Source organism: Vicugna pacos, chromosome 17, assembly GCF_048564905.1.
Source record: "Vicugna pacos chromosome 17, VicPac4, whole genome shotgun sequence".
Taxonomy (NCBI): Eukaryota; Metazoa; Chordata; class Mammalia; order Artiodactyla; family Camelidae; genus Vicugna; species Vicugna pacos.
In genome coordinates this window covers 55241768-55265300 of record NC_133003.1, presented here as the reverse complement: position 1 = coordinate 55265300, position 23533 = coordinate 55241768, and the positions used below count along the sequence as shown (strand labels likewise).

The 23533-nt window shown below is 53.9% G+C and overlaps 1 protein-coding gene across 5 annotated transcripts in view; it reads right to left on the bottom strand.

Moving 5' to 3' along the window:
- TXNRD3 (thioredoxin reductase 3) overlaps positions 1-22331 on the bottom strand; it is a 34923-nt gene extending 12592 nt beyond the window's left edge. For 2 of the 5 annotated variants that reach the window (XR_012060827.1, XM_072942016.1), the window contains exons 1-12: positions 21977-22331; positions 17503-17563; positions 16387-16496; positions 14686-14790; positions 14445-14517; positions 13023-13142; positions 8835-8977; positions 7505-7620; positions 6640-6865; positions 5926-6018; positions 2075-2151; positions 1433-1589 (exon numbers count right to left, since the gene is read on the bottom strand). Coding sequence is in view for 4 of the 5 variants with exons in the window: in XM_072942016.1 (XP_072798117.1) it covers positions 1433-1589; positions 2075-2151; positions 5926-6018; positions 6640-6865; positions 7505-7620; positions 8835-8977; positions 13023-13142; positions 14445-14517; positions 14686-14790; positions 16387-16496; positions 17503-17563; positions 21977-22201 (1506 nt within the window). In the remaining variant the exon portion in view is untranslated. Of the gene's footprint in view, positions 1-1432; positions 1590-2074; positions 2152-5925; positions 6019-6639; positions 6866-7504; positions 7621-8834; positions 8978-13022; positions 13143-14444; positions 14518-14685; positions 14791-15945; positions 16329-16386; positions 16497-17502; positions 17564-17860; positions 18206-21976 lie in introns of those variants that run through there. The other 3 variants (XM_031676352.2, XM_072942017.1, XM_072942018.1) reach the window with 3 other exon arrangements.
- Between the last annotated feature and the right edge of the window lie 1202 nt (positions 22332-23533).

The following is a 23533-nucleotide window of genomic DNA, read 5'->3' as shown; positions in this document are numbered from 1 at the left end:
CCCACTCACAGCCCCGGGTCCCACTAGGGCCAGCAGAGCCTCGGCCCCGGTCGCCCCCACCCACCAGTGCCACAGGTGCACGACCTCGCGGGGCCCCTGCATTGGAGACGTGCAGCACACACGTCCCCTACGAAGAGCATGCACCCAAAACAGCCCACCAAACTGGCTCGTGCAGAGCATCAGAGGAACCCAGAATGCGCAATGCTCTACCAGGAGAGTGGCCTGGGTCCATCAAAAATCACAGTCGTGAAAGAGAAAGCAAACAGACAAACGGGGGACAGAGGCAGGGGCTGCATCGGACTGAAGGGGACGCAGGCAGCAGAGGAGCCAGGCGAGCTGTGTGACTCAAACGCACACCCAGGACACAGACGCCGAGGGGCCAGCATCGCTGCGCCCACCTTCACCTTCTCAACACGTAAGTGCAGCTGTGGTCATGAGGGTGGCCATCCTGGTCCACTGGGGATCCGTCACTGACCTCTGCCACTTATTGCAAGAAGCTCAGCAAAAAACCAGCCTAAGCTTTGTAATTCACACACTCAGAAATGGAGAGAGAGCAGACGGAGGCGCTGGAGAAGGCCCGAAGGTAACTGCGACTACTCCCCCTGCGGTCTGACGTCTTTCTAAATAAAAAGCTGCTGAGGGAAATGACGGTCTCCGGCAGGCCCCATGGCCTGGAGAGGCCACGCCGGCTCTTCCCTGTGCCACCACAGATCTTTCATGATCTGGAACCAGGTGAATTTTCCAGCATCATCCCTAATTGTATCCTGTTGCACCAACGGCTCTGCCTGCATACAGCCCAGCTGCTCGGAGCACCGAGGAGGGACATTCTCTGTGTGGGACGGGACACTGGCATCCTCCCCCACCACCCTCATCTGCTAACACCACGCAGGGCCACACGCTCCTGAGCTCCGTGACGCCCTCATCCAGACAGAACCCACATGCAGAGAAAGGTGCTTTTCTTGTTGCCTTCTTGTGAGAAACGCCCTTGGCCTCAATTTTGAATTGTTGCTCCTTCCACAAAGCCCACCTCACATCTGTGATCGGAGACTACGAGGGCAGAGGAGATGCCAGAAATCACCTGCTCATACCACCGGCTTCATGGATGGCCATGCTGAGTTCACACGCTGAGCTGGCGAGGGCCAGGGGCCCCTCCCGCTCGGCGGCTGTCACCTCCCACTTGGGACACCTTTTCCAATCCCTGCAGCCTGGGAAGCCCCTGGCAACCCCTACATGTCACTCGGCACAACATCTTGCACAGACAGATACACACGAAATGTTTATCTAAACCATCAGTAAACAGTTCGTAACTACAAACGATTTATGGGAGAAAGCGTCCCTCGCAAAACAAGCCCACTGTGTCGTCGCCACTAATTTTCTTTAAGTTGCAACTGTGATTTAGACATTATCTCAAAAACAACAGGGAGAAATTCACCTTTTCTAAACGGCCGCCAAAAAGTCTTCGAGCCAGCAGCTTGCCCGCCTGCATGGCCACGGGGGTGAGCTGGGGCTTACCCTCCAGGACGTCCCCGACGGCGTAAACGTAGGGCACGGTGGTCTGTTCCATGTCGTTCACGGGAATTCTGCCGTTCCTATCGGATTTTGGACGGGAGAAATCCACTGTGACAGCACGCTGGGACACAACAGCACGCTGGGAGGAAGACTGGCTCCACAGAGGAGGCCCGGGAAGCTCCCGCCCCTACAGGACGGGGCGCTCTGGGCTGCGGCTGAGAAACCAGGCACACACTCTTGATGCTGGTGGTGCCTCCAGGCTTCCCCAGACTCACACTTACAGCTTTTCTGCTCACAGACATAAAAATCATGCTGCATCACACAAAGTAGGTAAATATATTTCCACAATCATTTTTTAGTAAAAAATGCCTCAGATATTTAAGGAACACAAGAAGAGCTACCCATGGACTAAGGACAAACCTGGACTACAGAGCTGGCACTTATTATAAATAGACGTAAAGCAGTAAAATCCTGCACCTCAGGGAATAAGTGGGGCTTCCGAGAGGTGGTCTGTAGAAGTGCTTTCCTTTGTGCCACGATGGGCGACGACGCCATGGGTACTTACTTCTCATTGATTTTGACACCAATCTTCTCCAACCCGATTCCCTTCGTACAGGAGTCACGACCGATGGCCAGCAGAACCTGGACTTAGAGAGACCAAGAGCACAAGTTACCAGCATCACAGAGGAAACAGGGAGCATCACCGGGGACCCTCCAGGCATTCCAGGGATAATTACAGAACATTAAGAACACCCTATGCCAATAAACCTGACAGCTTAGATGAAACAGATTCCTCGAAAGGCACAATTTACCGAACTTACACATGTACAATTCTGAATAACCCTAGGTCATGGGCTGCACTGTGCCCCCTCCCCAAATTCACGTGTTGAAGTCTGAACCCCTGGGACCTCAGAATGTGACAGTGCTTGGAGATGGGGCCTTTACGGAGGCGGTCAAGGCACAACAAGGCTGCTGGGGTGGCCCCAATCGTTTGACTGGTGTCCTTACAGGAAGAGGAGACTGGGACACACAGCACTAACTGTGCGGTGGTCGTGGGAGCACGCAGGGAAGGTGGCCGTCTGCACGCCAGGACAGAGGCCTCAGAAGACACCACCTGCTGACACCGTGATCTCAGAGGCACGTGGCAGGCCCAGCGCACGTGGCTGCGGCAGCCCTAGCAGAACAGCGCCTCCTCGCTCATTACAGAGGCTCAACTCACAGGTTATCAGCTTCCCGCAAATTACCTCCAGACCCAGACGGCATCACTGGTAAAGTCTACAGAGCACTTAAGGAGTGACACCAAAGATTTCAGACTCCCGGGACGAGGGAGAAGGGGCAGGAGGCCAGCAAAGACACGGCCACAAGCAAACAGGGCATTAGAAGAAAGAAAGTCAGGTGCCAACCCTCCTTGTAAACACAGACGCAGGCTCTTTCACAAAATGGTAGCAGGTAAAACAGAGCAACATGAAAAAAGAGGATAACTGATGGTGACCAAGTGCTGTGTCCCAAAAAAGCAAGTCTGGTTTAACACACAAAAACCAACCAATGCAATTCATCATATTAACAGAACAAAGGAGAAAGCATCTAATCATCCCAACAGACGCGGAAAAAGCACTTGAGAAAACTGAGCCCCCTCTGAGGATTTTAGCAGCACCCTCAGCACACTCCAAACAAAAGAACACCCCCCAGCCCGGGAGACGCATCTGCGAAAACCCGCGAGCTTCGGCCCCAGCAGTGATGCGAGGTTCCCACCCAGGGACTGGGCGACGTGGAACTCTCCGGGATTCCACTCACCTCGGCTCTGGAGGCTTAGACAAAGCAAGAGAAGAAACAGAGCACGCAGACTGGAAAGAAGAAGCAACCCTGGGTTCCATGCAGAATAAGCCCTAAGAAGCCCCAATACCGTCAACGTATAAAAAGCACTTGTATTTCTACATACTGCCAACTAACCATTGAAAATGGAAGTTTTAAAATACCACTTACAATAGCTTAAAAATATGAAATGCTTAGAGATAAACTTCACAAAATACATGAAAGGCCTCCAGAGCAAAATGATAAAACATGGCTGAGAGAAGCTAAAGCACTTGTAAATAAATGGAAAGACACACGAGGTAGGTTCATGAACCGGGAAAGTCAGCACTGTTAAACGCCAGTTCTACCAAATTCATCCACAGCAGCAACTCAGTCCCAATCCCAATCCCAGCAGGTTTTACTTTTCTGGAAATTGGCAGCTGTTTTCAAAATTTACACGCAAAGTTGGAGAGCCCACCCACCCTGGTCTGAGACTTACCACGAAGCTTCAATGACAAAACGAGGTGGTGCTGGTCCCGGGTCAGAGGGACAGACAGACCCACGGTTAAAGGTTACAAGATTTCAACAAAGGCACCCCAGCAATTCGGTGGGGGAAGGGAGTCCTTTCAACAGACGCGCCTGGACACGAACACGGAGAGAGAGGTCCCAACGCCCACCGCACACTGCGAACAAGTTAGTTCAAGGTGAATTACAGACCGAGACACGGAAGATAAACTACGGAGCTTCAGGGAGAAAACACAGGAGAACATCTCCCCAACCTCTGGGTGGAGCACACAGACAGCATCGACCAATAAACCGAGCTTCAGAAAGACTGTAGAACTGCTGCTCGCCAGAAGTACCACAGGAAGTAAACAGGCAAGTCCCGCCGGGAGGAATGTTCACACACGTCGCCTGAGAGGCGTGGCCCCACGACATGCACCACTCCTGCAGCGAGGGACGCAAGCTCAACACTCAGCGGAGACGGGCCGGACGCTCCAAAAGACACTTCAAAGGGGAAATATTTCCGTGGCCAAACACACACGTAGTCATCAGGAAGATGCAGACAAACCTCTTTTTGTTAAAGGAAATTGAATATATCTTCATAGAACATTCTAGGCCCAGGTGTTTGCATCAGTGAATTCTATCAAAGAACTAATTCTAACATGACACGAATGCTTCCAGAGACTAGATAAAGAAGGAACATATTCCAAGCTTCTTTCAAGAGTTAGAATAACCCTGACACCAAAATCTGAAAAGTTCAATACGAGAAAGGAAAACTATAAGCCAGTACAATTCTATGACTGTTGATGCAAAAATTCTAAATAACCAAATCCAACTATATATATATATACATATATATGAAGCATTATTAAGCTGGGTTTATATCAGGAATACAAAGTTGACTGAACATTAGAAAATTAATGTAAGTCAACACACTAACAGATTAAAGAAATTTTTTTCATCATTAACAGCTACAGAAAAAAAACCTTACAGCTAAACATCCACTCTTGACTTAATAGACAAACCAACCAACCCCCAAAATAACCAAAAAATACTTACCAAACAAGAAATAGAAAATGATTTCTTAGGGAGGAGGTTACAGCTCAGTGGTAGGGTATCTGCTTAGCATGAACAAGGTCCTGGGTTCAATCCCCAATACCCCATTAAATAATCAATAAACAAACAAACAAATAAATAAACCTAATCACCACCCCCTCAAAAAAAATATTTTTAAAAGAAAATAATTTCTTTAGCTTGTTTAAGAATATCTACCAAAACCCTACAGAAAGTATTACTTTCTGGCATTGGAGCACTGAAAACTTTCCTGCCGACAGAGAACCAGGCAGGAGCGCCCGGCTCTGCACTTCTCCACACCGGCTGGAGGCCGAGGGGAGTGGCCCTGTGAGAGAAAAAGAAGTAAGGGGAAACGGGAAAGGGGGCAAAACCATCATTCTCACACACAATATGAACACGTATAAAGAAGACCCCAAATAATCTGAAGATAAATGATCAAATACAAGGTCAGCAAGGTTACCGAACACTAAACCAAACCACACAAATCAGCAGCATTTCTGTATCAGCAACACACAGGTAAAGACAAAGACATGTTTTCAAAAAGCATCCTTTGTAACTACACAAACATGTGTAAGTGCCTAGCCGTAACCCTAGCAGAGCGCGCTTCGACGTCTGCCGAGAACGGCGGGAACTGCCGCGGACGCCCTACGGAAGAGGGCCTGCACGGCCGGCGGCTGCGGGCAAGCCGCGGGTTCCCAGCGGGCCACAGGGCCACGCGACGCCGACCGAAGTCGCAAGGCGGTGATCTTAGTCTTGTTTTTCTTACATAGTTTTGGTGCTGGTGACCCTCTTTACATTGTTTACTGTTTTAACCCAAAAAGATCATGTTTGAAGAGTATATAAAACATAAATGTACAGTTTATGTTAAAACTATAAGCTGGTTCATAAAAGAAACGCTGGTGCCGAGGTCCTCAGCGAGTGAGAACCGCTGGGCTGCCCTGGCTGCTCGCGTTTGGAGCGCGGATTCCCCGGGAGCAGCACCGAGGCCGTCCGGCCTCTGCGCCAGGTCGCGTTCCGGGCGCAGCTGCACGTCCACGCGGCCGGACTCACCGTGTTATAGACGCCCTCCACCGTCTCCGGGCCCTCCGTGGACCTGGCCACCACCTTCAGCCTTCCCGGTGAGCCCTTCTCCAGCTGCAGCACCTGGCGGGGGAAGAGCGCGGCGCCGCCGCCCACGGGTGGTCAGGCGTGCGCGTGCGTGTGTGCACGTGTGTGTGTGCGCGCGCGCTCAGGTGCGCGGCTGGGCGGACGGGAAGCGGGCCCTCAGCGGGCGCGCTCTGCAGGCAGAAGTGAGTTAGCCGGCGGGAGGCGCCCTCCCAGGTGTCGGCTGAGGGGTCGCGGGGACCCAGGCCCTTCCTGGGAGCGGAAGTGGGCCCGGAAGGTGGGTGGGGGCTCCGTGCTGTCTGGAGAGGGGCTGGAGTGGAGGCGCTCCCACACGTCTCCACGCCCCCGCCCAGCGGCCCCGTTGGACAGGACGGGGGCCAGCCTGGCTCCGACCACAGTGCCCCTCCGACCCTGACAGCAGGGTCACGGGGGGGGGGGGGGGGGGCAGAGGGGAGGGGCAGGGAGCCGCTCGTGTGCGCGTGCGCGTGGCCGGGGCAGGCCGGGGCCAGGCGGGCAGGGGAAGGAGGGTCCCGGGAGTGGGCGCCGGCGGAGTCGGTGGACGCAGGCCCTCGTGCTGTGACAGGAGTGACCAGGGCACAATAAAAGGCTCGGGGACAGTGGAGCGGAACAGCAGGACCAGGCGTGCCGTCCCAGACTCACCGCCACCGGCACGAACTTCCGCAGGAAGCGCACGCCCAGCCGCTCCAGGGAGGAGCCCAGCCTCTCCGCCATCTCCTGGTCGAAGCCCCGCAGCAGGACGGAGCGCACCATGACCGTGACCTCCAGGCCCAGGCCGGCCAGGAACCCGGCGCACTCCAGGGCCACGTAGGATGCGCCCACCACCAGGGTGGCACCCGGGCAGTAGGGCAGGGAGAAGAGGTCGTCGCTGCCGAGGGAAGGGACCGGGCTCAGTCTGCGGGAGCCTCCACTGTGTGGCCAGCTCGGCTTCTAGCAAATCAAGTTAGTGGCCCACGAGCAGAGAGTTTTTAAACTACAAAATGGAGTAGAAGACACCAGACCACATTCTATGAAGTGAGAATAAATTCTGCTTTGTCTGTCTGGTGCGTGCGTGTGTGTGAGTGAGTACACCAGGACGACCCCCAACAATGTATTTCTTAAAGTGCACCTGGTCAGAAAGGCTTGAAAGCCCTTGTCCCACTTTGTGCACCAGGGTCACAGGTCCTCTCTGTGGCCGTCCGAGGAAACTCCTGTTACATCTGTCAGGATGGCGTGCATCCCTGGAGTGCTTGGCTGTCATCACAGACACAGACCCTAAAGCTCCCCGTGTTCACGTCTTCACTCTGGGCTCCCGGAGGTTTACAGCCAAACTCCCAGGACAACTGCCTGGGAGCCTACAACACACCCATGGGCGCCAGTGTGACCTCGTCAGCCAGCCTGTTATCTCTGCCCTGTTACGTTAACTACTTAGCACCTCGCACTGTGTGTACTTTGTCATCAGTGCTAATCTCCTGTGAAATGAGACGGGGAGACACGTAAACACCATACAGCTCATGGTTGATCTCACCTCGTAATGCAGTATTCTTTATCTCCCTGGATTCCCAAATACCGCGGCCTCTCCCCTGTTGCTATGACAAATTTGGCAGCAGTATAACACGTTTTCTGTCCTTTTCCATTGGTCGCCTTGAAAACAGAAGAGTAAACTTCACTTTTCAACAACCACCGGAGATTCTGACACCCAGGGCACACTAGTTGCTACCCTTTGGAGACTCCCATCAGCAGGAACACAGGTGCAAAGGCAGTGACGCGTGCAATACCTCCCACACGGAAAACACCGGTCAGCAGGATGGGCGGGGAGCAGCGGGGCCTGGCTGCGGTTGGGAGCCGCCGTGCGGGAAGGCGGGCAAAGTGGCGTCTGAGGAACATGAATGCCAGGAAGTGACAGGGAAAAGGGGCACCAGCCACAGGCGAAGTCAGACACAGGTTGGCGCCAAACGTGCAGACCCTTACACGCTAGCATGAAAATCTGGGCCCTGAGGAATCTACAAAGGTTGGTCCTTGCTGTTTATTTTCAATGACACAGGCAAATCACAATCACAGTTTCATTAAGAATTAAGAACCGATGGGTGGTCTGAACAGTGGATGGAGGGAGGGCTGCCTGGAGGAGGCGCCCGGCAGACCAGCCAGGCTGGAGGGGGCGTCCTGAGCGCAAACGGGAGGGGCAGGCCCTGCACAACCTGAGAATCCAGCGCCCGGCTGAGACTCCCTCCCTGTTCCACGTGGCCACGCACTTTCCCAGCTTTCAGGGACCAGCTGAGACCTTTCTAGAGACAACAGGTGACGAATGACCACAAAGTGACCCGGAACCTGTCCACACCCCATGCTAGCAAAGCAGAGGGCAAAGGTCAACTGGACGCTGAGGGTGACATCTGACTGTCTTCCTGATCCTGACTTTAAATATCTGTGTTCACTTTCCACACATCAGTCTTACAATACACAATATTACAAATACAAACTATATAAAATACAGTAAGTCAGATATTACTTTCTTAAATAATTCTGACCATAATTTAATTAAAGGGTAAATTAAGCAAAATATGCATTTAAAACCCTCCAATACTAGTTCTTTTATGAATAACATATATTCGAGTTCTAGTTAAGGTTTCATTTTTCAAAAAAATTAGATGGGTAAAATTTTGACCTGTTTAGACTTTCGACCTTTGGACAGCTGAGCGTTTTCCCCAACAAAGCTAACAAAGCCAAAAGGCAAACAATAACTGAAAACCGAGGGTTCTCTCAAGGGCCATTTCTTCCCTGTCGCCAGGGAAGCGGGAGCAGCGTGGGGCCAGCACAAGCAGAGGGGAGGACGGCGGCCAGCGGGACAGGCCCCCACAGACCTTGACCTTATGGTGCTCCACAAACTCTCCGTGGGCGTTGACGTAGGCCACAGCCTTCTCCCTCAGCGACAGCCTGCAGCCCCAGTTCAGGGAGCCGACGTGGGTCTGCACGGCCTCGGTCAGGGTCCCCCAGTTGTGCTTCACTGGGGAGAAAGCAGGGCGGAAGGTGAGGGGACTGTGCGTTCACCCCAAGCAACACCTAACACACGAGCCATGCTCCGTCTGTACCGCGTTCACAGCGAGACGTGAACAGAAGGTGGTGAGCAGCCTGCACCGGCAAGACAGCCGCTGGCTGGGACGCGTGCAGGGAAGGATCGAGGCCACACGGCCCAGATGCATGTCATGCCTCTTCCTAGGACGTCGCCTGGTTCGCATGTGTCCCCGCTCACACCCAGGGCCCGGGGGTGCCGCCCAGCAGTGATGCCCCCACGGCCCTCTTGCCCTCAGACACCTCCTCCCACCCCCCAGACAGCACTCTTCCAGCCCCTAAAGACCGTGGACCCCGAGGACCTTGGGCACCCTGTGGCTAAATCCACACTTCACGTGCCCTTTCGTTTCCGGTTCTCGTGGAAGACACTCTGTGCCAGAAGTTCCAAGACGAGGCCGCACCTCAGGACCCCACCAGCATTTTGGAAGCGCCCCTGTTTCACTGATCTGCCCAGTCCTGCAACATAGCACCGCCTTCCTGAATACTGAGGGAAGCCCTGCGCTCAGCACTTTCTCAAAGCAACACAGCTTCCCTCACACATTTCTTTTTCAATATGAAGTTCAATGTCAAGTTCCAAAAAGAAAACATTTTTGATATTTTTCTATTTTTCCTGCACTTACATAAACTTTACCAATTAATGCTGAGATAATGTCTTCACAATATGGAAACATCCCTTCCAAAATTGCAGTGTTTTTGTTCTCTTTTGTATTTTCCTTGTATATTGTGTACACCTCAAGTTATTTCTGTTGCAGTTTTCCATTGTAAATTTATTACTGCTGGTACATAAGAAAGCTGTTGTTTTTTGCATACTCATCTTGTGCACGACCTACCAACCCCACAAGCTCCCGTGCACCCAGGCATCCGGTGTCTCATTCCTCCTCCTCCTCCTCCTCCTCCTCCTCCTCCTCCTCAGACGTGTGCACCTGCCACCAGCAGCACCACGTCAGGGTGGCACTCACAGCCCTGACTCCCAACTTCAATGCAAACACCGTAAGCTCTTCCCCGTTGGATACCTGCTTCTAGGTTTTCTTGGTCATGTACAGGAAGCATCAGTTTCTTTGTTTATTTCACCTTTTTTTAAAAGCAAGAACGGATGTGAGATTTCCCTGAATGCCCCTGGAGCTGAAGTCCAGGTGGGCCGCTGTGTGGTTTTCCAAGATCCTACAATGGCCCCTCACGTGGACTCCTCGCCTCCCCAGGTATGCCCCCGGCGGTCACGGGGCTCTCAGGACACCCTGGACGGGGCTGGCTGATGGTTCTTCTAGAGTTTTGGCACATCTGTGGGCCTTAGTTTTCCATTTTTACACTATCTTTCTGTATCATATGTCAACTAAAAAAATGAATTTTTTTCCTTTTTCTAAGGTCTACAACAGTTTAAATTATAGAGACAGTATCTGTTCCTTGAAGATTTGAAAGAATTTACTTGTAAATTTGTGGCATCTTGGGGTTTTCTTTGATGACTCAGGTCAATTCTAGTCATTCATTTTCCCAGGAGATGCTCTTCACTGAGATTTAAAATTCTCACCACTGGTCTGGTGTGATCTCTTCTGTCTGTGGTTAGGCTCCTCTCCTCACACCTAACGTGTGCTTGTTAGAATCCCCCCCCCCCCCCAGTTAGAGGAGATTCTTGACCAGATTTGCCAAAGAGCTGCCTGCTTTATTTGTATTTTCAAATATACTCCCAACTTTGTTACCGGTTCTCCTCGGGGCGGGTGCGACTTGGCTGACTCTTGGGTCTCATCTGGCAGTTGCTCACTCCGCCTCTCTGCTGCCAACACCATCGTTTTAGTTTGCGTTTCCCTGGCCTGTCTTTTCCCATCTACCAAAAATCTTCCGGTTTAAAAACGGAAAATTCCTGTATTTTCAACAGTTCTCTCCTTTGGTTTTAGGCGTGTGTCCCGTCAACACATGTGGAAGAACTCTGCTGCTCGCCCAGCCTGAGTCCGGCCCACTCGAGGTGGCCTCACGTCTGAGTCGTAGTCTGCGTCTGTTTTACACTTACACGCTGTTTCTTTGCACACTGCCCTGCCTCTGGGGCCGCTGATGCCACCTGCAAGCTCTATCCCGACACCCTGTGGGCGCCCTACACTTACACCTGTGCCCTCGCATCATGGGTGACAGCGTCCACAGGGCCTCCCGGGACAAGGTCTCGCTGCCCCTTCCCTCCTCCAGCCTCTCAGACTCTCCCGGCTGCCACTGAGCCCCAAAGGCCATGTGGCGGCAGGCCAGGCACCCCAGAACCGCACCGCAAAATTAACTCACAAGTCTTCTGCACACGGGGAACTTCAGGAAGCCAACGCGGGACTTCACCCACTCGAGGGAACTGGTTTATCAGAGACACGAGGCACAAGGAGAGTTCGGGAACACTGACTGGCCCCTCCCCGCAGCGCGGCCTGGGCAAGGCTGGTGCGGACGGAGGGCCTCTCCCCCTGCAGGGGTGCCCACGCGTCCTTCCCATCACTTCAGAAACAGGGAGTGAGCATCTTTAATGCTGAAGAGACTCAGCCACCTACCAGCCAAATGCACCTCGTTCCAACCCCATTCCGTCCAGACTGCACGCAGCGTTTCACTCGTCAGTCCTCTTCCTCGACTCCCTAGGCCCCAGATCCCGCCCCCACACCACCCTGCTTCCTGCCCGCCCCCTCGGGCACGAGCGCAGCTGAGGCTGTGTCTGTTCTCTGCCTTGTCCCCCAGATGCTCCGGGCTGTCGCAGCGGCTGCTGACACCTGCACCCTCCCTCACGCCAAGGCTCCACGGCCAGGCTGCTCCAGGCCTCTCTCCAGCCAAAACCACCCAGACACCCCACCCCACCAGGATGCTCCCCAGGGACCTCCCCGGAAGTTAAACTGCCCAGTGCGGGGGCCTCAGTTTGTCTACAACCAGCTGACACTGCAGTCTGACCATAAGCCCCCGTGGAGCTGACCGTCTGCGGACACATGTCCACAGGGAACCCACTGTGCTGGGCTCCCCCAAACCCAGTCGTTTCACCCAGCCCCTCCCTCCCTCCCTTCCACGACTGCCCTGCCCCACAGAATCAGCACACTGGATCCACTGGGTCACAATCCCTGGGGGAGGAGACAAGTCACTGTAATTTTTTTAAAAAGTCCACACATTCTTCTGACGACATAATCACCTGTGCCCGTATGAGCCGCCTTAAACCCTCTAAATCCACCCGGCCTCTCAGGCCTTGTCCCTGCGCCGGTGACGCAGCTGTGCCCACCTCCCTCCTTGTCCCTGGACCCCCACCCCCAGCCTTCTTCCTTCCTCTCACTGGCCTTGGGGTCAATGTTAAGCCCTTCAGGCGGCACTAGAGCCTCGGCTCCCCCAACACTGCCTGCCGTTCCCCGCATCTCCACAGGGTGGGTCCGCTGCTCCTGTCTCGAGTGTCCTACTTCTCTGCGACCTTCGAGATGCAGCTCAGGGGTCACCTCCGCTCCTCAGGGATCCCAAGTGGCCCCAGGTAGATGCTCAAAACCTCAGCACGAATGACAGGGCACTGAGTCCCCCCTCGCTGCTCCAGGGCAGCAGTGAGCGGGTCCTCACCTCTGCACTCTCAGGGCCTCGCCAGAGGGTGTTTATTGGTGACTTTGTTTTCTGTCTTTCATTAACCAAAGCCACATAAATGCTGATAGAAAAAAAAAACCAAAGTCCTCACAGCAACAGACAAATCCACACAGTGTTGCTCGCTCCTCTTGTTTCTTTGTGCCTGAAAGAAACCTGAGAACAGGGACTCCTCCCTCTCGGATCCTGCTGGGGTTCAGGACGGCGTGGCGGCCACGGCTCCCTCCCCAGGGCTCAGGCCGTGAGGGGCTGGAACCCACACCCGTGGGTGCTCGGGGACCAGCTGGCACACAGGGCCCCCAATGAGAGCTTATTAGACTAATTTCAAACTCAGCTATGCAAATAAGCCAGCAGGTGTTTCCGAGAAACCCAGCCTTCCTTCTTTTCTCCAGATCGGCATTTTATGCACCATCACCCACCTTGTTGACTGAACTCCCAGCCAAACCTCCTCGAGTCGGTCAGCGCCTGTCCCAGGAGGGCGGCCTGGTGCATCAGCTTCTTCGGGACACAGCCGACATTCACACAAGTCCCACCAAGGCCTGGGGAAGAGGAAGAGTCTCAACACTGTGTGTGCATGTGTGTGTGGTTTTACACACGTGCAGAGTGGGTGTTACTAAAACACAGAAATGACAAGCTCGAGCGGCTGTGGGTCCGCATAACCCCCACAACAAGATTCACCGAACTTGCTGACCCGGGTCCAGGAGGGAGGCACCAGGCCAGGCTGAACGCGGGCGCACACGTGAACAGCCTTCCGGGGACAGAGTCCCAGTCTCTCACTCAGGTCTGACCTGCAAGGGATCAGGACCAGGTCAGACTAATGAGGCCAGGACTGCGGCTTCAGCCTTCACTTCCATTGCCCCCACTCCCCTGAGACGGCAGGGCCGCCGCCGGCTGCCGGGTAACATCCACCCAAATCTCCAACAACCTGGCACGAGAGAAGAGACCCTCCCAGATCACAGGCTCCCAGGTGATCAGGCTAAACGGGCTGATTCTGGGCAGGAGGGAGGAGGACGGGGGAGGGAAAAAAGACGAGTGGACAAACCCCACAGAAATTATGGGAAAAATCAAATGCCAGGCTACATTTTTTTGAGTAAGTTTTGAACTTTCAAAAGCAACTTTCAGCTTTGTAGGGGTTCTGGCAGGAACCAGGTGGCAGACAGGTGAGCACAGTCCGCAGGGATCATTGCAGGGGTGGCAGGAGGAGCAGGCGGGCGAGGGGGCCGTCCCAGCCCCATGAGAGGGGCCAGGGCCCGGGGAGCGCCGCCCACCGAGGCAGGTCTCCCCGGGGGATATGACCCCACTCACGCCCCTCCCAGCACCCTGACGGCCCCGCTCGAGCAGAAGCCAGAGGGCACACCCCTCAACTCGTCAGCCTTCTGGGAGCGCAGGGAGGGCAGGAGATACCCAGCACAAAACCGATGCATCCTCTTCTGCAGTGAAAAGAACACGGGCAGGTGAGCAACTCGGTCCACAGCAGAGTCCCAGGGCGGGAGCTCAGCCGCTGGGACCACACACAACAACCCGACTGACCAACTGCAGCCACTGATGCAGGAACACAGAGAGGCATCAGGGCCAACTTAGGTGAGCGGGACGCGGCACCCCCGTGACCACAGCTGTGAAAATACTGACGTGTGCGCCAGCGTTGCTCTGGCAGAAGTGCTGGAGTACTGCGGTAGTGGGATCTCTTCTTTTTGCAAAATCTCCCTTAATTACTTTCAAATTATCTTCCCAACTTCTCTGGTTAACAATGTGACCTGAGGTTCAGTCTCCTCGCGCCAGAAATAGGCTGGCTACACTTCTGAGGCTGAGCCAGCTATCAAAGCAACAGGGAGCGCGCTTACCCCACGACGTGCCCTGCGGTGACGGGGCCACGAAGTCCAGCACCATAACCTTCCTCCCCAGAACGGCAGCTTCCTACGGAAAAGGCCACGTGGAAGTTTTCCCGACACTCCCCCAGCCTGTCCCGCCCCTAAAGGAAAAGACCGCTGTGACAGTCTCTCCTCTTGGCGAAACCAGCTATTACAACAAGAGCTCCGACTGTCCCGTCAGGAAAGCTACCTCCGGCTTTCACCTCCTTCCTACCTGCGCACACGCAAGGCCGCCAGAGCCACCGCCAATGACAATGAGGTCATAGTCATAGGCTGGGTCTTCCTGAAGGAGCTTCTGCAGTAAGCCGCTCTGATGTGCCTGAGGGTCAGTCCCAGAGAGAGCACAATGACTGCTTTGAAACGTCTCTTTGCACCCTGTGCTTAATCAGCATACATTCTTTCACAGAACCATAGAAACAACTGGCCTACAGTTCACGTAAGCTGGAACTGGGAACTTATCTGGGTGGTGCTCAACTAGTTGCAACAGACGCCAGAGCACACGTTTCTGCTGTTACCTGACCGCGAGGCTTGTGTCACACGACGGAGAGGCCACAGCCTCGCGTCCGCGTCAGACGAGCTCATTTCTGAGCTCAAAGCTCAATCGTCAAAATACTACAACCAAGTCCAGTTCGACAGCCCAGTGCCACTTCGCAGACCTTCCCACTCGGTTCTCCCGCGCGAGTCTCTACTTTGAAAACAATTCTCGGGCATCGTCAGCAGGATGTGCACTTTGAATTTTTCCCTTGTTTCTCATAAACGGACCTAAACGTTGCAGCTCGCTGTGAACTTCCTACACAACACTAACCTTTGTCTTTTCTCTGGGGAAGGGTCAGTAGGCTGGTCCCGGTCCCCCTGCTCGGCCCTCCTTGTGGTCAGATGCGGCTGGAGGCCCCACATCTGCATGGAGTCAGCCACAGGCCCGTCTCAGTGGCTTCAGGCCCGGTGGTCCTGGGGGTGCAGTTGGAGCGCCCCAGACCCCAGACTAGCAGATCCAGGTGGTCCCCGGAGGCCAGCGGCCTCCTCACCCTCAGGTGCCCTTGGGGAAACTGCCTCTGAAACAGCTCTGCCCAAGGTAATGCCTTCGGTCTCGAAGTGGAACTGGCATCTGCGCAGCCCACGCCCACCTGCGACAGCGCGTTCCAGGCGGGGACTCGCAAGACCAGCACCTGCGAGGGTGCTCAGGGCTGTGACCGTGGTGCTCAGCCCCCAGGACTGATAAAGCAGACAGTCCGTCTCCAGGTGCCAAAGCTGACTGACCGCGGATGGACCCACAGTGTGGGCAATCCTTTCTCCCAACAATGATATGATTCTTAATTAAAATCTAAGTGTGAGTATTTGATCCGCCCCTGATGACCTCCATTTGCATACATACATAAAGGGTAGGATACAAGAGCAGACTTTTAATAAAAGAAAATAACTAGTTAAAATAAGGACATTATTTCATAAATACCAACTCTTATCTGTCTCTACTTACCTGAACGGCTGCTGCTCATTTCTGTACTCCAGGGATCAGGAGGTCACAGCTTTGCAAAGCTCGCAGGGTCAGCAGCCTTGGCAGGAGCCCCACACACCCTGGACAGTGTCGGCTGACCCCCCTCACCAACTCCCCCAAACCTTCAGGAGGAAAGCAGCCTTGTTCCCGTTCCCGTCAGAGGACAGCGCAGGACGGCCCCTCTGCATGTCCTGCAACCTCACGCAAAACCTTCTCCTCAGCTTCTGAAGTTTGCCTTGGTAGAAAAGCTAACTTCCCTTAAAGCATCAAGATTATCTGATAATCATCCCACACACTTTTGATTTTATGAGCTCCAAGAGACAAATGAATAGACTTTTAAAAACTATTTCCTTCCCTTTTAAATATTTTTTAAAAACAAAAATTGAACACGCAGCATTCAAGAACACATGACACTATGATCACCTGGAAAGTCCGGTCACACCCACCCACGTGCACTTTATTCACAAAGATGTTGGGCACGGTGTTCTGATGAGTGATCTCCGACAGCACTTCCTGAACGCTGGCCCCGTTGTCTATGGAAGAAGATTAAATACGTAAAGACACTGAAAAGGATCCAACCTTCGTGAGCTGAACTGGGGCGTTAGGACATGCAGATGCTCGCAGGTGCACATCCACAAGGGTTAGCACGTGACAGACACAAGTTCACTCAATGAGGACTCGAGGGGACGCCCAGGTGTTCAGAGGAAACCTTAAAGAACACAGACCAGTCTACTGACTCCTTTTAAGATGAACGCTTCTAAATTAATTTTGGTTTATACTTCAATAATGAGGCCGAAACACGTAGGAATCCTCTTTAAAGAGCAAATATAAGAAAAGTCTGCTTCAACAGTAATAATTCAGAAAACATTTCCTACAATTACATTAGAAAAATCTTTACGGTCATAGCCCAAAATGTATCCTCCATCCCTAAAAATAAAACGGGACCACAACTACTTGAGACTTCCTACTCGGTATATTCTTTAAAAAAGTCTCAGAAAGGCAAGAACATTTTTCTCATTAAAGACTTGGCTAATGGAGGTGAGGTCCCGTGAAGACGAGATCGGTGTCCTTTCCACGATGGCCCCGCCCTGCAGAACCCCTGCATGTATAAAGGGCTCAGACGACAAGAAATCAAAGCAGACAGCTGGAAACCAGCCCTGAGCGCTGCCCCCCCCCCCACCCCGCCGTGGGTCCGGGCAATACAATCAGGAAATCAGGGCAGATTCATTTCACTGATTGCAGCTTCCTCGGTTTTGCTAGAAAGTTGGCAGATGCGTGTGAAATGCCTGAAGTATTTCCAGGCTTCTACATCTTCCTTCTATTCCCTCTCCCCAAATACAAAGAAACAAACATATAAACAAAATATCTACACCAAATTCTTTCCATGTAAGAGGTTCATTTTCTGTGTGGTTGAATGTGGATGAAAACAGTGCACGTACCCAGAGACACAAGAGCAAACTGAATTCAACAAGGCAAACAGAAAGAAGTCCATTTTGCTGATTTCAACACAAACAACAGCATGTAAATCATTCTACTTACCAACTTGATCAAGTTCCAAGATATTACATTCAACTCCCAAGGAAGAGAAGAGTTCTTTAACCTGCAACAAACGCACAGCTGAGTTTCACTCCCAGACTCAGTCAGAGTGGCTGTGAGACACGGGCATCATAACAGGGGCGACCCACCAGGTGTCGGTCAGGAGCATAAGCGCTGGTCAGCACTTCCCCTCCCTCTTCGCCTCTTCCCAGAATCACCCCAGCCCACATCTTTCCTTCTTTCACAGTCTGCATCCCTGACTTCCAAATCTGTCACTTTTGCCCAAGACCCTTTTCTGAACTCAAGACAGGCAACATTTCTCCCCCTGGGTGTCCACAGGCACCTCCCAAGTACAACTCACCTTTTTCCACATTCCTTTTTCTCTTTCTGCATTTTCTTTCGATCGTCATTAAACCATTCAACAAATAGTTATCCATCCAACACCTGCTGTGGGTCGTCCATTGTTCCACACACTCAGGACGTGACAATGAACAAGACACGACCCCTGCCCTTTACCCACGCTGCAGGGAAACAGACGAGGAAGCTGACAATTCCACCCTGTCCTCATTCACCAGCTGCCGGACACGAAGCCCTAGGTCCTTGCTACCCAAGCAGGGGACAGAGGACCAGCAGCAGGGTGTCTCCAGGATAACTTGTCAGACACGTGAAATCGGGCCTGGGTGCGAACCTGCCAAACACTGATGCGAGTCACTCTGAAGCCTCCCGCTCCTGCACCCTCTTCCTACCCACACCGACTCCCACCCACCCACTCACTTACCGAGTCTCAACAAGCCTCTGTGCTAACCTAGCTCATCTTCAGTTCCCCACAGCTGCCACCTGGAGCCAGCAATCCCTGCTACTGGAACTTCGTTACAACCTGAGTTCTCCTGCATCCAGGGGTGTCCCCCCCTGCTCTTTAACCTGCAGGCAGAGATGTCCTTTAGAGCCCACTTTCACACCTACTCGAACTCTGTGAGGCCCAAGGCCCTCAAGGTAGAGTCCAGAGGATGGAGGCACTAGGCGCTCGACAGACCTCCCTGGCAACTGGTGAAAGCTTTTCAAAACCAGTCATTTAAAGTCTCTGGGAACTGAGGGCACCTAGCGTCTAAGGACACACTTACCCTACCGGCTCTGCTCAACACTGGTCAGAGCAGGGACAGTGTGAGCACCTTCCCTTCTCTGCCCAGGGCAGTGCGGCCCCACGGGGACAGGCCACCAACATTTCTCAGCGTCCCCACAGCTCTGAGGGAAAAGCCGCCTTCCTCCACCCACCCCCACCCATAAATCAGAGCCTCTACCGCAGGCGCAAATACCAGGGCCCTGACCACCCCGGCCCCGGCCCACTCGCAGGGCGAGGGTCTAGGCTGGGAGAGAAGTCCAGAAAACCGGAGGCTAAGGTCCCAGCCAGAGTCTGCTCATAAGCAGGGATGTCACTCCAAGAGCAAGGGGTCACTGCCCCCAGCCCCAGAGCTGGAGCAAGGCCAGGGCAGCAGGTAAACCGTAAGAGCAGAGAACTCCAAAACTCCACCCAAAGGAGCTGATGGTATTTGAAACAGACTGTGGGAAGTTCAAGTGCCCTGAAAACAATGGGGGTTTCAGTGGTGAGCAGTTAAGAGGAGGCTGGAAGGCCCATCCCAGCAACAAGCTAAACCGGGAGCCAGCTGGTTTATCAGAGAGCCAGGAAAGACGTACCGAAGCACAATCCTTCTAGGGTCAGAGCAAACCACAAATTTGCCTCAAAAACTGCCTCTGCAAAGGGGCCCAGGTTTAACCGGATCGAGGCATGGAACAGTGCACACCTCAGGCGCTGTCAGAGCAACAGAGCAACCGGCCCGCAGTGAGTGGGGCCTAGCGCCGGGCAAGGTCCTGACAGAGCCCAGCTAGCGCCTGTCACCCCAGAGAGGCTATGCAGACCCTCTGAGGACCGTCAGAGGTTCATCTTCAGGTACAAACAAACTTCCCCTCCACAATCCAGCCAACTCACTGAAAAGAGAGAAACGAGCAAACAAAAACAAGCCACAGAGGAGGAGGGCCCAGTACCTGGAGCCTCAACTGCCCAGGTGTCCACAAAATGACCAGACAGACAAAGAAACAGGAGAGTGATACACAGGGGTAAAGCAGTCTGCAGACCTGCCTCTGAGGGCTCCCAGACACCACGCTGAGTCAGCAAAGTAGCCACACGTGTGAGTGTGTCTGAGGGACTGAAGACACCATCCCTCAGGAGGTGGAGGAGGTCCAACAGAGTCTCATCCAGGAGAAGAGATCAATGACAAGAAAGGACTACAGAAAGGGACCAACTGGGAATTGTGGGATTGTGGGAAAGCACAATGGATAAAACCAAAAGCCCCCCAATGGCGTCTCACGGTCGGTCTGAACTGGAGTGTCACACAGCCGAGGACGCACGCACAGAGACATCTCTAATCATCAGGGACGTGCAGCTCACACCCAATGACACCGCCTCACATCCACTAGGATAACTACTACCAAAACAAAAATACAAAAAACCAGAGAATAGCAAGTGTTGGCAAGGATGTGAAGAAACTGAAACCTCTGGGCACTGTTGGTGGGAATGAAAAACAGTGTGGCCACTACGGAAAACAGCATGGTCATTCCTCAAAAAATTAAAAACACATAGAAACGTCATATGAGCCAGCAATGCCACCTCTGGGTACACACCCAAAAGAACTGAAAGAAGAAACTCAAACAGGTACTTGTACATCCACATTCCCACAAGCAATATTCACAACAGCCAAAAGACGGAAACGACCCAAGTGTTCATCAACAGAGGAAGGATAAACTAAATCGGGCCCATTCACACAATGGAATATTATTCAGCCTTGAAAAGAGAGGCAACTCTGACACACGCAACAACGTGGATGAACCTTGAGGACAACAGGCTAAATGAAACAAGCCGGTCACAAAAGGACACATACTGCACATTTATATGAGGTCCCTAGAGCGGTCAGATTCGTAGAGACAGGAAGCAGGATGTCAGCTCCAAGTCCAGGGGGAACAAAGCTGGGGAGTGTGAAAAGCGCACGGGCAAACCTTCAGGAACTAGAACAGGAGAGGGTATTTACGACCTCCGAGTAGACACAGACTTCTGAAATAAGACGCAAAAAGCACAAACCAGAAAAGAAAAAGAGTGACAGAATCAACTACATTAAACTTCCAAACTTCAGTTAACCAAATGATCCCATAAGGAGAGTGACAAGAAAGCCAGATCTGGGATTTTCCAATACATATAACCAAAGGATTAGTATCCAAAATATATAAAGAAAGCCTACAATTCAATGCCAAAAATAAAAATAAAACAATCTAATAGAGAAATAAGCAAAACCCCTGAACTTCTGCAGAAGAGGAAACTCAAATGGACCTGTAAACACACAGAGATCTTCACCTTCACTGGGGAAATGCAAAACTAAAACCACGTTGAAATACCATTTCCTTACTGCCAGAATGGCTAAATCAAATATATCCACGGTTGCCAGGGATGCAGAGCAAGGGGAACTGTCAACACACCCCAGTGCGAGGGCACGCTGGTAAGACCCCGTGGAAAAACCCAAAACCCTTGGCATCGCCTAGTCAAGGTAGAAATCCTGTGTCCTCTGCCTTCCAGCAACGCCGGAACAGGCACAGCCGCATTGTCTGTAAGAGGAAAACACGACAAAACCAGAACCGATACACTGTGTTACGACTGTCCTCAGAAACAGCACAGTAGTGAGAATTAACAAACCAGTTACAGGTACTAACACACATGAATCTCGGAACCTTAACTGTTGACGAAAAGGTGCAGAATACAAACGCAAGATTCTACTGACACAGGGTACCAAAGCAAGCCTGAAGGGACAAAACTGTCCAAGGATGTGTAGTATTTGGTAAAACTAGGAAGAGAAGCGAGCAATTCCGGAGAGGTTTCCCCGCGGGGAGGGAGGAGTAGGAGGTCGGGGAGGCACGGGGGCACCCGCAGGAGTCTAGCCTCACCGGGGACCCCAGACGCGTCACGCGCTGGACCACACGCCGTGACCTGGCGCGGGGCTGGACCGCGGCCGCGACGTCCCGCCCCCGCCCCGCGTGCGTCCTCGGCCTCGACTGCGCGGCGCACGGCTCGCACCGCCAGTCCTGGCAACGCGGGCCTGTCTCGGACTCCGTGGCTGACACCCGGCCCCGCGCGCCCCGTCGGTCCCCAGCGGCCCCGCGCGCCCCCCACCCCCGCACACCGTCCGCTCGGCCCGGCTCCGGCCTCTCCCCGCGGCTCTCCTCCTCCCCGACCCCCGCCCACGCCGACAGGCTCGCGGCCCGGGGAGGGCAGCGGCTCGCCCGCCGGCCGGTCCGCAGGCCGGAGGCCCGACCGCGCGGCCGGTGTCGCCTGCGGGAGCGGGTCCGCACGCGAGGGCGGAACGGACGGGCGCGGGCGCGGGCCCGGAGCCGGGACGGCGGGCGGGGACGGACCAGCGGCCCGGGGCCTGCCGCCTACCCGCGCGCTGTGCGGACAGTAGCTCTTGCTGAAGATGACCACTCGGTGGCCCTCGATGAGGCCCAGCAGGCGGCGCCGCAGCTCCTCACGGGCCGCGGAGGACAGGCGGCTGGTCTCGGGGGCCGACGGGCGGGCTCGGCGCCCCGGCGGGGACAGCACGGACACGCCGCGGACACTGCCGAGCCGGCGGTTGGGGGTGGCGCCCCTCACCGGCCCCGGCGACATCTGCGTCCGCGAAGGCGGCGGCGGCGGCTGCGCCAGGGCCGCGGTGTAGCTCCCGGCCGGGCCGGGCCTGCGCAGGGACCACACACGGGCGGCGGCGGAGCTGACTGGGGTTAGGGCCGCGAGCCCGGCTCCGCCCCGCCCCCGGCTCGGCTCCGCCCCGCCCCCGGCTCGGCTCCGCCCCGCCCCCGGCTCGGCTCCGCCCCGCCCCCGGCTCCGCCCCGCCCCCGGCTCCGCCCCGCCCCCGGCGCATGCGAAGTACACCGTTGCCCGGCACCGCACAGAACTCGCCTGTCTTTCGTGAAGCGGCGGGTGCCAAGCTGCAAGGTTTTGTTACCCCAACGTGGTGTGCGCACCGCAGGACCGCCCTGTCTCCCTGTGGTCTCCCAAGGGTGCCCCCGGTGGAGGACTTAAATCCATTCTTTATTGTCTCCACCAGCCCCCTCAGGCCACCTTAAAAATAGGTAAATTGTCTTCATCGAGGGTGGATGTCTGAGTCTTTTGAAAGTGTGAATAAATTAAACCATCTTTAGGGAAAATGGCCATTTTTTAAAGTTTATATCACATAAACTAAATAAAAATGCTACTGGGTTTCTTATTGCTACCCAGTTTTAAAATGAGTTTTGTAAACAGCTGTCCCTTGGTTCCTACTGCAAAGGGTTCTGGAGGCGCTTCTAGTAAAGGGACCCTGAAGTCATCTGTGCCAGAGCAGGAATCCTGCGTCCATCATGTGGGTGGGTGTGTGAGCTCGGGGCCAACTTGCTCACCCTGACTTACAGCCCTGCACGTGCGCTGAGTCAATGAAACCCCAGCAAGGAGAGACACTCAACCATAGGCCTGGTCGTCTCGCCTGTCATCTCCTGACTGCCCTCTGGTTCATGGTGCACCACCACACTGGCTTTCTTCCTGTGCCTCAGTTATGTCAAACCCATTCCTGCCTTAGAGTCTTTGCATTTGCTGTTTACTCAGCCTAGATGTTCTGCCCTGTCCAATAAATCTAGCTTTTTCTTGACAACCTTGGCTTAAATGTTACTTTTTGTCAAATGACAAAACTAAAACAATTTGGTAACAAGTTCGATGTCCTGTATTCAAGGGAAAACAATCCAGTGATTGATGGAGTACAGTGTCTCCCAAGCGGTGGAGCATTCTTCCAGAGGGATGTTTGGGCAAGAGTGAGTTTTACTGAGTGCGAGAAGCAGCAACATGGAGACAGGTCATGCTGAGATTGCACATCTGACCTTATCTGGAAGGACCAGGCAACAAGGAAACAAGTATATAGCCCGGAGGTGGCTGGGCGTTTGGGGACTGGCTGACTTGATGCACTGTGTTTCTGGT